Below are 14,614 nucleotides of genomic sequence, written 5' to 3'. Positions count from 1 at the left end.
CTTAATTATATTTAGAGAGCAACTTGTTACTATAAAGGTAGTCAACTCCGCCTCGCCGCCTCTAATGTAGTCCCTACTTAGTTATTCGAATTGGGTGCGGAAATTAACTTCTAACAACGCAATTGCAGAGTCCTCATTGAAACTCATAACCATCCTTTTTTTCTACTTAATTACTCCATCCATATGTCGTGACTTTATTCACGGCTATATATATCATAACCCATTTAACGTTTTAGGTATATATAGTTCAACATTTGACTCATTCAATTTAATGTTGAATCAATAAAAAATCATATTTTTCTAATATATTATAAATGAATTTATAAATTATGTACAAACATAACAAACGTTTTGATTAGAACTCTAGGTTGTTTTAAATTCACATAAGAAAAAGATAGTCATTTCTCTAATGACAACATACAATCTATTAAAACAAAGTAAAGAATAAAGGAACATGGCTGGAGTTAAGCCTTAAGCAATTATTAGAGCACTGTTAACAGTATAGTCTGCAGACATCTTCTCCTCGGGTCAACCTACTGCCCACTCATGAGTTTGACAGTCTCTTAATCATTTTTGCTTCGGTAGCGTCGCCCTACCGCCCGACCGCATAGAAGAGCATTCCTGGGGATTGGATTTTCATCCCTCCATGAATTTGCAGCGGAGAATACGCGGAGATAGAATTGCTGGCCCAGGTATTGCCGAGCCCAGTTCTCAGACCTTACGTTCCACATCCCTACGTTATCCAGAGGCATGTAAACTGCGGTCCATGACTTTGGATACACCTGTGTTTAGTTTACATGATCAGGTCAAGAATGGTACAACTTGAGAATACTCTTTTACAGCAAAACTATGTGTGTCTTATCTTGGAGCCTTAGGTGAAAGGGAAAAAAGTAAACAGTGGTTGTTAATATTTATAGCAATAAGAAACTGATGGATGATTTTCCAATTCTATTTTCAGAGTCACGGAAAATAAAAAACAAGTACAGTTTACATATTTTCAAAAGTTAATTTTACATTGTTACTTTACCTGAACAGTGCAACGGGAAATTGTGTCTCTCAAGTTGTAAGTTAACCTGCTTGCAGGCGTCCACTGCCCCCCATCCATCCTGCAACACCCAAAATGTAAACGTTTACAGGTCTGGAATATAAAGATGATTTTAGCCCTCGGAACATTCCAAAACAAGTTTGCTTATAGAATCTCAGTACGTGTAACACTCAGAAAATAAGCCCATTACATGGATGGAGTAAAATCAGCAGTTCAATTATGCAAAATTACGATTACTGAGCTAAAAAAACACATACCCCACAACAAAGAAGTTGTGACCGTCAATGTGCCACGATTGCACAGTGTCTTCTGGATTCTCAAAAACAATCTCGGCATAACCTCTAAAACCAGCAGCCAGGATAGAAGTTTGGAGGTGGGGGCCACCTCCAGTTGGACCATCTGGAATGCTTCCAAGGGAAAATACTCCAGAGATGTTGAAGTAGTCGGCAAGTTTAAGTGGGGTGTCAGCTGGGATGAAGGAAACACTATTGACAGCATACCTCTTCTTACCATTGATAATAAAAGCAGAGCTTGCTAGTCTAATTGTATGCGTGGTGTTGATCAGTCCATAGTGGTATGAGCCTTGTGGATTAGGTCTTGGTCCACTAGCTGTGAGATTCCGCCTAGTTTGATATATAGCATAAGAAAATTGATGAGAGAACTTCTGATTAGCATAAACAAGTATTCAATAGATGAACTTGTTGTACTACCAAAACTGAAGAGATCATATGGTTAAGTATAATAATACTGTCTCCAGAAGAAAGGATAATTTTGCCATATGCAGCCAAGGAACTCAATAGCAAAAGAGGAATTACCTGTGAGACAGAGACTAACAACTCCATTGCTGTATTGCCTGGATGTAATGCAATTGTTGAAAAGAAAAAGAACTGGAATTGGTAAAATACCTGATTGATCGGGCTTGTTCAAGAGACCAATCAATTTGAGTAGTTGGTCCTCCAGGAGAAGGACCGGAAACGGTTCCCGCTGAGTTACTATAATGAAGAATTGCAGTTGTGGCGAGCACCTTGGAGGTGAAACGGGTTGAGGCAACAATGTAGTAATCTTTGGCCGGTTGATTAGCAGTAACCAACACAGAGTAGGACTGCCCCAAGTGAATATCAAGGGAATCATAAGTGTTCTGTAGCGTGTGAGTTCCTTCAACCTCTACTAACAGCAACTTGTGCCCCTGGATTCTGAAATTAATGGATGTTGTAATCCCAACATTGGATATGCGAAACCTGCATGTCTTGCCTGTTCACAATTTAGAGAATCATTCTATAAGTTCCAGGACCAGCACAAATCTGAAACTTAATGAAGTTGTTATGATTGCTTACCTTGATCAACGAAGAATGTATATCCATTTGCACCACGACCATTGATAAGTAGGCCATCGGGGAAGGGAAGATCCTTACCGCTATCTAAAATTGCTTTCAAGTCCTGTAGAGTTCGAAGCAAAGCAACGAGCTGATAAATACGACATGCATCTTTTATGTTCTTCTATAATTATACTTTTGATATCCGAATTATAATCAAATTCTCAATTTGATACTTATAATTTAAAAATTCATAATCAGTATCAAGCTTTGCTTTTATCTATTAATTCAATTTGCACACGAAATTAAACATTGTTAGTCAAGTAAACCGCATGTCTAAAACATCCAACAAAATTACAATATATGGTCTTTTGACATGGCATTTTGAGACACTTGGCGTGTTTTATTGGGTTTTTTTTACATGTCATTTGTTTGATTAATGATACTAGTTTCTTGAGAAAATTGATGAACGGAAGTAAAGTTCGTGAGTTTTTTAAAAGCTTAGATACCAAATTGAGAATTTTGGTCATAATTCAAAAATTAAATGTGTAATTAACCCTTTTTTTATAATTTGTGCACCTTCTTGCTAGACTAGTTACTAATGTACAATTTGAAGTAGCGAAAGAGCAATAGAATTTAAACTCACGGTGTGGCTTTTCTTGTACCAGTCACCTGCCAAAATAGTGTAATCAGCGGCAGGAGGGGGGAAAGGGACAGGAATAACAGAGCGGCTAAAAATCCTGAAGCCACCATATCCTCCTGCAGCCTTATGTAAGGCAAGCGATGGAAAGTAAAAGTAGCTGCCAATCTGATCCTTCACCTGAAGGGTGTAGGTGAAGTTCCCCCCAGGAGGGATGGGGCAGTTGGTACCGTCTACTCCGTCCTGCCATGAATTTCTTCTTTGTTGCACGCCATTCCTGGACAATAATTATAGGGTATCAACCACCAAGTTCAATCTTACAGTTCAAACTGTGTTACAGTCATGGTTCACCAAATAATCACAAAAGTCGTAAGCATCTACTTTCTGTTCCCATTCACACACGATTCAATATAGGCAGATGAAAAGAACAAAATAAGAGCATTACTATATGAGAAAACAATCATGAACTGGGCCAGGCTGAATAATGGTCCAACCCAACTCCATGGGCTAATTTGTCAGAATAAAGCCTTAAAAGTGTGTAGTTTTCCCCAATAACAATACCACGACACATCAGTAAATAGAAATGCACCTTTTGCATGCATGTAAGTAGTCAGTGTAATTAATTACTACTTATATCCCTTCTTTTAGAGAGATTTACGACAGAGGATTGGAAAAAAAAAAACAAAGGGACAAGCCGCACCGTTGGCTGTTGTGCAGTGCAACATTGCTTACAGATAATAAAATAGATCTAGGAACCAACCAAGAGACTAGAAAGGGTTGATCCAAGCTATTGAAAACATTAACGATCAAGTTCTCGTTGGTCACTGATTCAATTTGCGGCCCCGGAAATTGGCCGTTTATCAATATCCCCTGCCATAACATGTACATATATCCGAACTTCAGCATTTCTATCAGACCAATAAATTTGAGAAATGGAAATTAACAAGAAAAAGTAATAAGGAACCTGTTGTTTCACTCCAAGAGGATAGATATCACCATAGGTGACATTCCAAGTATAGAACCTGTATGGGTCTTCTCCATTGGTGCAGCTCACAAGCAGCATCACCAACATAAAACAGCAGACTCTTACTCCCTTATAATCTCCCATTTTTTTTTAATTCCCTTTCCAACAAGTCCAGGGGGATTTTGAGAAGAATTGAGAAAATGGGATATTTGAAATTGGCAGGAAAAGAACACTCCCAATCTGTGTGCCTGCTTCCTCTTTTATTTATTTTATCTACGAGCATCTATTACTCTTTTACTTTAGTTGTTCTCTTTTATCTTTTGCTTTAGAGCTGGAGGATTTGTCGGTGGGGATAGAGAGGATAGAGTTGAAAGGATTCTTGCAATGAAATACTTGGTACAGAGCCCAGTCCTGTCAAAGATGCTATCTGATGAGTCAAAATGAGTTAACGACCCTTTTTTTTCTAAGCAGAAACCACTGACTGCACATGAGCTGTACTGCTTCTGCGCAGCTGCAGTAATGTTATCTTAATTAAAGAAAAAAATGTGTCCTCATTTCAATACCGCTTCCCTTGACCTCGTCTGTTTCTTTACTAACATGCGGGGCCTAACTAAAGGAAATGAATAAAAACCGAATTTGCCTGATTTAATTTATACCTGCTTTAACCAGTAAATAGCTGGGAGAAATTCTTTCCAGGCGTGGTTTATACTTGTCCAGGTCAAAAGAAAACACTACTCTCAATATAGTCTCGCTGACCGAACAAACCTTGCAAATTGCAACCATGCAACGCTCCACTATTTGATTTGAATGTGGGAGTTATACCTTGATAAATTATTTTGCCAGTCGGATATTTTGTTTCCTCACAAACAGTATAAAGGTAATTGATTAAATGTTTTATGAAGTTATGATTAATGTATGAGTTCTTTTTTTTTTCTTAAAGAGAGGCAGAATGCATCCTCTAGAGAGAGAGAGAGAATGCATGTGAATTTGGTTAGTAAAACAAACCCAAAAATTCGGCAATTATTGAGATCAACTACTTATGGCACTTATCGAATTCGCCAGTTAATTCCAAAAGTAAAACAAACCCAAGTGCCATGCAAGTCCAACACAGAAACAAGGAGTTGGATGTTTACAACCGTAACAAAAGAACATTGCTTACTTTTAGGGACAACCCAACTCAAGTGACAAATAGAAATCTCATGTCCGCCTCAGTCAGTTTTCCTAGAGCCTCTGAGGAGCCACCCACAGTCCTAAAAACATAAAAAGGCACTCCAGCATTCATCAAATTGACCAAAATGTTGTATATTGAGAAAGTAAAGCTGGTTTTACAATAAAAATAATTCATACCCTTCAAATACTAATTCCTTCTTTTCTTGCAGCTTTAAAATCCTCTCCTCTATTGTGTTCTCAATAACAAATCTCACAACCCTATATCGCAGATGGATGCATTAGTCCCACTTAGACAAATATTTGTTAGGATCTTTAAGGATGAAAAGGGAGAAGCGCAACCTTATTGGTTTACATTGGCCTATACGGTGAATTCTATCTTGTGCTTGGCGCTCCACAGCTGGGTTCCACCAAGGGTCCATCAAGAAAACCTAAACAGGTTCAAAGATGATGCCATGTTAAGAACATAGAAAATGTTACAAAGGAATACAAATTTCCAAACCAAACCCCACCGCCCTGCCTTTCTCTTTTTTCCCAGTTAATGAGAGAAACAACATACATATCTCCAGAAGAAAATAAAGCAGAAAATGACCCATTTTAAATAATTCAAATAACAAAGACATCTGATTGTCAAATAAATTTTGACAGAAAAGTGCCCTAGTCAATTTTCTTGTTCATAGATGGTGTAAGTAAGATTACTTGTATGGAACAAAGGATATTACCATGAAGATTTGAGATGATATAATTTATAAAGAGACCATTTGGTAAATGCTTTTACTTTCATCTATTGCATTTTTTCTTTCTTTTGTCTTTCCATTCATTTTTTGTCAAAAAACAAAAGCATTTATAAAAAGAAGCCTAAGTAACTTAACAGAATTTCAAGCAACACTACCTAGTATTCATTTTAGACCATATTCAAGAAAACGAAAAAAGGATAAAAGGCGATGGCATAAATCATATTTGCAAATGGATCCCAACAAATACCCGAGACTAAACTGAATGACCATAAGATTAGATATAGCTTACATGTGATGCAACTGTGAGATTGAGAGCAACACCTCCAGCTTTCAGACTCATGAGAAATATCTTGCAATCAGGATCTTCAGTAAATCTCTTGATAGCATAGTCTCTTGCAGCCATGGACATACTCCCTACTAGTTGAACACAGTTTATGCCGGACTGCAAAACAGGCCATTGTATTATACTGTAATCTTTTTCACTAGCAGAAGAACTAAAATAGAGTTTTTTTCTTTCTTATTTTAGAAACCTGATGGAGGGAGTAATTTATGAGATCCAAGAAAGAAGTGAATTGGCTGAAAACAATTGCTTTGGCAGAACCATCTCTTTCCACCATGAATCTGATTTCTTCCCTCTAAAACCATGCAAACTCTGTTAGCATAGAGAACCAAGACATAGAACAATAAACAATATGGATATGCCATGCAATACAGGCAAATTTGCTGTCCACTCATAGTAATGATCATAGTCACAATAAAGATTAATAACAATAAACTGTAAATAACAACAGCAATAATAATACTGCATGTCTTCTAAAGTTTGAAACAGTGTCTTAAATCAGTTTATAGGATCAGACCAAGACACTTTACTACTATGCATCAAACATGCCATTGAATATAGTATTACCTATTCCTTTCATTTATCTTTCAAATTGTTATCATCCATTTATCTTGACATAAGAAAGCCAGTTACTTCTAATTTCTAAAAGTAGTGTGAACTAAGAAGTGATATATAGAACTACTGAAGCATGACAAGACAGACCAGATTGATGTTCAAAACATCAGCTATGCAACTTCGAAGAAAACATAGTTTAGACATAAAGCCACTGCCAATCATCAGAATTTGCAGAAGAATTTCCTATATCAAAAGGACAAGCCAAATGGGAACTCCAAATCAACTTTTGAAAGGCTGTCAATTTTTTTTTACCACGTTAATAAGAAGTTTCTGCTTAACCAGACAGTAAAGTCATGCCAAGAAATGTAAATGAGAGAGATATAATAGCCATTAACAACTCTTCTACATAATGCAAACTGATGGTTGAGCCATATATAGTAGAGACAGTATCCCCTTCAAAACTGTCTAACAACTTCTTTTAGCAGTTCAAGAATCCCAATAAGACATACCAAAGCCTCTATTTTTGTGCTCGTCTGAAAATCATTTAGTTGTATTCTGTTTAGAATACTTGAGGGTTTAAACCCCTTCAGTGTTGTTCTGCTAGACTGCCCTACGGCATCTGCATTAGTAGTCAGATCAACAGTAAGTAATCTCGAGCATGATGGGCATGAGACTTGTCCCAAGGAGGCAGAAAAATCAATCAGACAAGCCTTGCAGAAGACATGTGAACATGCAGTAACCTGAAACAATTAAACCAGAAATTTCAAATCAAAAGTAAGGAAAGATAAATATTCTGCAAACTTTCCCACTTAATTGGATATTCTTATCACATAGATGGAGAGTGTACAAATCGTTGGGATACAATAGAATCAATTTGTAGCAATTATTTTATTCTTATCCCTTCACTGACTTCTCATTCTTATGACTTGCTCAAACATGACCATGGATAGGTCGATTAGTGCTGTAAAAGTAACATGATTTTAATGCCAATAAGAACTAAAGGCTGAAAATACTAAAAAGAAAAAACACAAAGGTTAACCCACCACTGGATCTTCTGCAGGCTCATGGCAAATGCCACATGCTTGTTCATCATTATTCTTATCACAGTTTATTATGTTTCCAGCTCTTTGTGTAGTACTCGAATATACCACAAGGTAAGGGTGATCAACAGCCTACAATGTTGCACAAGATATTATAAACATCAATTGAAAAGATCAGTAAACAAATTTCGACTTTGTCTTCCATTTCCCCTTTCATTTTCTTCAAAAGAGGTCATATTCTCCAGGAGATGTTAGCTATGGGTGATACAAAGGGGTGATACAGGTGATAGAAGTGATACAGCTAACAGTGATACGACCACCAGCTTGGTACTAAGTGCACATTTGGAACAACAGGGAAGTGCACCCCACACTGGACCCCCTTTTATCCACTAGAGGTCTGGTGCAGTGGGATGGGCTCCCCGATGTGCCAAACAGGAACCAAGGGATCCTACCTAGCAGTGATCCTCCACCACCCCTTTTGATAGTATCACTCCTTGACGGGGTGAGAACATCTCCTTCAAAAACGTCATTGATATTATATCACTCCTTCACAATAAAAAAAAGATACAGAGCAATGCATATCAAGCATCATATCTCCCTACTATCTTTTAAAGATTAAGTCATATTTAAGCTACAACTACACATACTGAAATTTAGAAGGCAATACCAACAAGAATTACAACACCTTATAAAGTTTGGAATACAAACAAATAGGATTCATGAACAAGTAAATAATCAAGCAAAAAGATAAAAAAATGCTATCAACTGAAGAATATGCAATTTATTATCAAGACATTTAATGATTCAAAAGAATTTTAAAGGCCTATTGAGTCAAAAATATGTTCTTGCATGTGTGAGCATGAGAGAGAGGATCAACTTATATGAGTATAACCCTTTCATATCATTCTGTACAATGTAAATTTTATTAGACTATCAGATTCAATATACTAACTGTTTCATTAACACAATAAAAATTAAATTGAAAATAAACCGAGTATAAGAATGTTTCATCTATTGAAGTGATACAGATATGCTGACCTGCCGCAAGCGTGTGAGGAGGTCAAAAATGTGAGCATAGTTGTTCATTACGGTTCCTGCTTGAACATATCTGCAAAGATGAGGCAGAATAACTACAGCCATTTCTAACAAAGAATCTGCATCTTCTCCAAGTTACTAGCCAAATATCCAAACGAAAATAGCAAAATATAATACCATAAAACAAGAGCCATGCTTCAATGCTTAAACACCTAAGACAACAAAAGAGTAGCTTGAACTAGATTTTTCAGATCATTAATAAATAAATGAACAGCCCCGATTTTGATGTGATGGGCAATTGAATGGCAATGGCCAATATCCTCAATAGATAGATGGTACCATAACAAAATAGTCAAATTCAAGGCAAATTAAGCATCCAAGTCCAAACAAAAAACCCCTATCAAAACATAAGGCACCGAATGATCTAAAATGGACAAACAATGGTTCAGTAAAAAGCTAGCTTGTTACAATTAATGATCCAACAAATCCTAACTAATAGTATCCCTCCCCTCACCCCCTAGAGACAGAATAAATTAGTAGACAACAAAGCTCAGTGGTGCTATGAGCAGTTAGGATTCCTTTATCTTTTCTTTTGAACAACATTTCAAGTATTTCTGAGAAATCAATATCTATTTTTGAACCAAGAGTTCTGGAAAAAGTACTTCTGTAGGTACTACTATCAATCAATTCAATGATCAAAAGTTAAAAGAGTTACAAGGAAACCTACGTGTTAAATTGTGCCTGACTTTCACTGTACAAGGATTCATAGTAGTCAGTTTCTTTAATATCCATGGTGTCCCGCCTTAAAGAAATCTGCAGAAGAGGGTATTGGCAGCAGAAGCATATCAGGAATTTTAAGAACTAGCAGAACTCCATCATATACATGTGCATTTGTGTGTATTTGTGCATATGCATGTGCATCTGCACCTGTAAGCAAACATATGTATCAAGAGCACTTACAATTCTAGGGGGAAGAGCAAGATCAGCAGCCCTGCCTTTCTTGGTACGTCTTAGGACAATGTTTTTCAAAATTTTGTGCTTTAGCAATATCATAGCTCTTTTTCCAATCTCACCATTTCCATATTGTTGTATTGGCGTAGCCACATACTAACAGAGTAAAAATGTAAAAGACATTTCAGAATAAAAATGCCTGTAAAATATTATCAGGGCCAACACTAATGAAAATGTAAACATTCAGATTGCAGGGGACAGAATTTACAGGATGATGGCACAGAATTGGGGATTAGAAGATAACATGTTTGTTTAGCAAGTTGGCTTATTTTTGCTGATGTTGTGCTTGTTGGTTTTTACTTGTTATACTGCTACATGCAGCCTGTTCATTATTTAGGGCTAGGTTAGCATTGCTGTTACGGTTAAAAAAAGGTTTGGGTTGAAAAGAGTGTTTAAAAAATATAGTGAGAAAAGTGGGTTAGAAATTTTAAGTGTTGTGTATTGCTATGAAAAAGTGCTGTGAGTAATTAAAATGTCTAAAAAGATATATATAAAATAATAAAATATTATAAATACAGGGATAATAAAGTAATTTTTTATCCCAAATTGCACTTTTTCATTGCAAAAACACCTCTTAAGGAGATATTTGATATGGGTTAAAAAAAAAAGCTCTTAAACTGAAATGTTGTTTTTTTTTTTTATATATTTAGCCTTGTGTTTGGGCCAAAACAGATTTTGAATGCAAAAGCTACTTTCAACAACAATGCTAAACGAGGCCTTAGTAGGCTTGCCTACTTCTTTGGATGATTTATCCAACAAAAAAGAAAAAAGAAAATGTAAAGAATCACAGAAGTCACCTTATTCCACCAACAAAAGTGCCTCACAGAATTATGGGGGCAGTTTGAACATTGTGTTGATGAACTGCACAAGTATCATCAGATTCACAACATTGTAAGTAAAAATCAAATGAAAAGCAGTCTGGGTTGCAAAAGTAAAATTGCATCAGGGAAAAAATACAAGCTAACCAAAATGGCACTGCTATCTAAGATGCATCAACAAGGAGACATTATACATGAAAATCACATACATTGGCCTACCTCTGCAGGTATCTAAACTGACTGTGAAATGCCACAAAGAAACTGTATGTAAAAATAGACTAGCAACTTCCAAAAGGACCATGTTTAGAAGAACAATGAAAATCAACCTCTATGGTTTAAATTTAGAAAATATACCATATGCATATATATAAATTTTTATCATAGACAGTGGCTTTAGAGAAGCTACATGTTAGAAGAACAAATAAGGGATAATCAAGCCTACATATTTAGCCAAAATTTTCTTCCCTTTAATAATTTAATTGACAAAGCCAAAAAAAGAAAAAGAAAAATGATTAAAAATAAAAGAAAAGGAGAAAAAGTATGAATATTCAAGAGAAATAAAGAAGATAAAAAAAAAAAAACAAAAACGAAGGGTTCAACTTGACCCACATTGCATTGGCATGGATGCCACATCAACATTCCATAAATGAATTTTAGCAGCCATCGACAGAGTGACCAGTTATGATACAAGTTTTAAGTTAGGTGATTTGATTGGTACAAATTGAAAATCTATGACCCAAATGGGAATTGGCTATAACTTTGGTGACTTGCAGTGAAATTCACCCAGAATCAACCAGAACAAGAACACATTCAGAATTCAATCTCAACCATACCTGTAATCAAGAGTTCTGCAATCACAATCTTTGCACAAGTAATAGGAGTATGGAACTATTTGCAAGAAGCGAACCTGTGGAAATGCAATAGAAAACATATTAGGCTCAAAACAGAAACTTGACATTACAATTCAATTTCTAGACAAATGGTACTTACCAAAGAGTATAGTTCTCCAACACGGTTCTGAAGTGGAGTGCCACTCAGAGCCCATTTGTATAAGGACTCCAAAGTAAGAACAGCCTTTGCAGTATTACAACGTCTATCTTTCACAAAATGAGCCTATGTTGGAAAAATTAAACATAGTTGTTAATTAACAATATTCATGCTATAATTATGTTTCTCTTCCCTTTATAGAAAGCTAAAATTGGTGTCAACAGTGGAAGAAAGGTCTAACACATTTTATGAGGAATTCATGTAGATTATTAATCTTGAGATGAAACTCCTATTATTTGATTCCAAAATGTTACACAAAATCTAGTGAGCCAATGAAGAAAAAGATTGAATATATTCCTAATTTATAGATAATTATGCTATAATGATTGTGTAGTTTAATTTTAGACAGAATCTATCTCCATGGCTCAAGTGAACACACCTCGTCCAAGATAATACGTTCCCACTTCACAGAGTGGAGAAGTGATTTTCCCTGAGGCATGCTATGTTCTATGCCTGCAAAAGTTTCATCAAACTCAAAGTCTATGCCTTTGTCTTCCTCAATGTGCTTCGATTTCTTCTTGCTACCCCCCTTTCTTTTATCAGTCTCATAATTACCAGTATGTTCTCTATCTGACTTAAACATAGATTTCAATTTCTTCCTCTCTTGCTTAGACTGCTTTTCTGTTTTAACAGCATCAGGCCCACAGTAATATTTCAAGTGAACTGAGAGCTTCTTTTGATGAAATGACTTCCCACAGTATGGGCATTTCTCCTTTGGAGGCATCATGTATTTCCTATACTCAGCCTCAACAATAGAATATGTTGTTATCACAAAATCATAGTCTAAGAAATGTTTGATATTTTTCCCTCTATTGGCGCCATGGTAAACCAGTACCTTGGTGCTTCCCCTTGAAGTAAACCGATCAATTTCACTTACCCACTGACTCACAGCGACCACAGGACAAATAACAAGGGTGCCTTTAATCATGGCCAAATCTGTTGATGAACCTGGGGTCAGCAATGATCCATCGGGTTCAATTGCATGAAGGATTTCCCGTTTGGCAAGGACAAGCGCTATTGCTTGAATGGTCTTCCCCATCCCCATCTCATCTGCAAGGATTCCCCCTTTGGTAGCAGAGTCTTCCTGTTTCAGAGCCCAGGCCAACCATTCCTTTTGGTACCTCAACAAAGGAATAATTAACTCGGATGATGCCTCAAAAGTCTCAGCTATTACTGCATTCTGTTGATCCAAATCAATATCTGCCGTCAAATTGTCATCAATCCATTTCTCATGCTCTTGTTCCCAATCTTCCCACCTCAACGGTGGCCCGGCCCTTGTCTTCTTCTTCTTCTTTTTTACATTATTTCTCTTTTTTCTGTTTGACACATAAATGTCGCAATGGAATTCATTTTGCTCACTCGATTTCTGTTCACCGTTGGCTCTGTTTGGTGAAGGCTCAGCAAAATCAGAAATGGTGATGGGAGCACGTGTCAAATGAGAGACGGCAGTGGCTGTCATTGGTTTTTGATTTAAGTCCAAAATCTCCCCTTCTCCTACAGCAAGAACCATGAACTCGGTTTTTCGCATATTCACAAATACTAATAAATCTAAAAACAACAAAAATGGAAATAGATTTCTTATATGATTATCGGAGCAAAGTAAGTACCTTGATCAGAGTCGGAAGGAGGCACATAGATTTCTACGTCAGAAAGATCGTCCAACTGGATAAAATCATCGCCTTTGTCAGAGCTATCACTGTGTTCTTCTGTTTCAAAATTTAACCAAAATTTCAAACAATAATAGTAAGCGTTGGAAAGCAAAATTAATCGGAAAACCCTAAAAATTAAATTTAAGTGTTCGAAATTTTATCTTCACCAAAGTTTTCAAAAGAAAAAAGAAAGAGGAAATTAGTAAAGTAAGAAAGGGCAGAGAGTTTCCCCGAAAACAATAACCATGGAAAAAGAAAAGTGGAGCGCAATTGCTTTACCATTGTTAGAGGGATTGGAGATCCTTTTACGCGATCGAAGATTCATTTCGCGATTTGCAGTGAACGTGAAAGTGCAAATTCGAGGGGAAGATCTGACTGGAGTCAATCCCGAAATTTAAACTCTTTTTCTTTTGGCCAAGACGGGAAATTTGATCTCTATTTTTATTTTTATTTTTTTTTTATTTTTTTGTCATTCTATATAAAGCGATTGGGGTGAACGTGGTCTGCTGTTGGAACAGTTACCACACGGCGGGACAGTTTAGTACTAGGTTTTAGTTTAGCGTTACCATTCGATTGAAAAAGTTTTGGGATAAAAAAGAGTTTAAAAATTATGATAAAAAAATGATTAAAACTTTGAAGTATTTGATATTATCGTAAAAATAAAATGTCATTAATAATTAAAATGTTAAAAAATATATATAATATTAAAATATAAATAAAATAATTTTATTCCAAATGTATTTTTTTATCGTAAATTTTTTTAAAATTTTTTTTTTAATTTTTTTTGCTTGAATTAGAAAATCAAACTTTCAAATTGAGAAGCAAATTTTTTGTTGTTTAGCTTTATATTCGTATAAAAATAACTTTTGAATGCGATAATTACTTTTAACAATAATATTAGATGAAACCTAATCAACCTTAACGATCTCAACGAAGAGGTGAATTTTTTACTTTTTAATAATAGTTTATTTGATTTCATCTAAGCACAATATTAAATTATTATTTTTTGTATCTGATTTCGACTCAATATATGTGTAATCAGCATTCAAAATAACTTGATTCAAAATTAATTTAACAAATTTAATTTAGTATAATATTTATAAAAATATTATTTTTAATACAAATTACAATTTAATTATATAAAAATAATATTTTAATTAAGTTAATATCTTGATAAAAATTATAAGTATATCACTTACAATTACTGCATTATAATTAACCAATCACAATTTAAAATTATATAAAATTAATGT

The 14,614-nt window shown here is 35.5% G+C and overlaps 2 protein-coding genes across 4 annotated transcripts; both read right to left on the bottom strand.

Annotated features, from left to right (window-relative positions):
* Positions 1-279: 279 nt before the first annotated feature.
* Positions 280-4,348, bottom strand: LOC111318431 (L-ascorbate oxidase homolog). Of its 2 annotated transcripts, none has more exons than XM_022921300.2 (8): positions 3,963-4,348; positions 3,759-3,868; positions 3,005-3,275; positions 2,380-2,482; positions 1,951-2,296; positions 1,303-1,668; positions 1,028-1,106; positions 280-782 (listed from the first exon to the last, which is right to left on the bottom strand). In XM_022921300.2, the coding sequence occupies exons 1-8, from the start codon at positions 4,104-4,106 to the stop codon at positions 564-566; spliced, it is 1,638 nt and encodes a 545-aa protein (XP_022777035.1). In that variant the 5' UTR covers positions 4,107-4,348; the 3' UTR covers positions 280-563. The 2 variants fall into 2 exon arrangements, with proteins under 2 accessions (XP_022777035.1, XP_022777034.1); XM_022921299.2 differs by having other exon boundaries at positions 3,699-3,868; positions 3,963-4,244.
* A 626-nt stretch (positions 4,349-4,974) lies between these two features.
* Positions 4,975-13,810, bottom strand: LOC111318430 (Helicase protein with RING/U-box domain-containing protein). Of its 2 annotated transcripts, XM_022921296.2 has the most exons (16): positions 13,641-13,810; positions 13,320-13,418; positions 12,092-13,206; positions 11,656-11,778; positions 11,499-11,572; positions 10,645-10,708; positions 9,797-9,943; positions 9,564-9,649; positions 8,840-8,909; positions 7,805-7,933; positions 7,271-7,501; positions 6,397-6,501; positions 6,156-6,308; positions 5,472-5,560; positions 5,310-5,390; positions 4,975-5,212 (listed from the first exon to the last, which is right to left on the bottom strand). In XM_022921296.2, the coding sequence occupies exons 1-16, from the start codon at positions 13,684-13,686 to the stop codon at positions 5,140-5,142; spliced, it is 2,685 nt and encodes an 894-aa protein (XP_022777031.1). In that variant the 5' UTR covers positions 13,687-13,810; the 3' UTR covers positions 4,975-5,139. The 2 variants fall into 2 exon arrangements, with proteins under 2 accessions (XP_022777031.1, XP_022777032.1); XM_022921297.2 differs by lacking the exon at positions 7,805-7,933.
* Between the last annotated feature and the right edge of the window lie 804 nt (positions 13,811-14,614).

This window comes from Durio zibethinus, chromosome 2 (assembly GCF_047325235.1).
Source record: "Durio zibethinus cultivar Kanyao isolate XHJ-2024 chromosome 2, ASM4732523v1, whole genome shotgun sequence".
Taxonomy (NCBI): Eukaryota; Viridiplantae; Streptophyta; class Magnoliopsida; order Malvales; family Malvaceae; genus Durio; species Durio zibethinus.
Note: the sequence above shows the minus strand (reverse complement) of the source record. Positions and strands in the feature narration are given on the sequence as shown.

Coding starts and splice junctions, on each gene's coding strand:
- LOC111318431 (XM_022921299.2), bottom strand. CDS start 4,106: ATGGGAGATTATAAGGGAGTAAGAGTCTGCTGTTTTATGTTGGTGATG. Junction 3,276..3,698: donor GCACTGCACAACAGCCAACG/GTGCGGCTTGTC, acceptor ATTATTGTCCAG/GAATGGCGTGCAACAAAGAA. Junction 1,107..1,302: donor CACAACTTCTTTGTTGTGGG/GTATGTGTTTTT, acceptor TGGGTGTTGCAG/GATGGATGGGGGGCAGTGGA.
- LOC111318430 (XM_022921296.2), bottom strand. CDS start 13,686: ATGAATCTTCGATCGCGTAAAAGGATCTCCAATCCCTCTAACAATG. Junction 8,910..9,563: donor AGTCAGGCACAATTTAACAC/GTAGGTTTCCTT, acceptor TCATCTTTGCAG/ATATGTTCAAGCAGGAACCG. Junction 6,502..7,270: donor GCACAAAAATAGAGGCTTTG/GTATGTCTTATT, acceptor GCATGGTTTTAG/AGGGAAGAAATCAGATTCAT.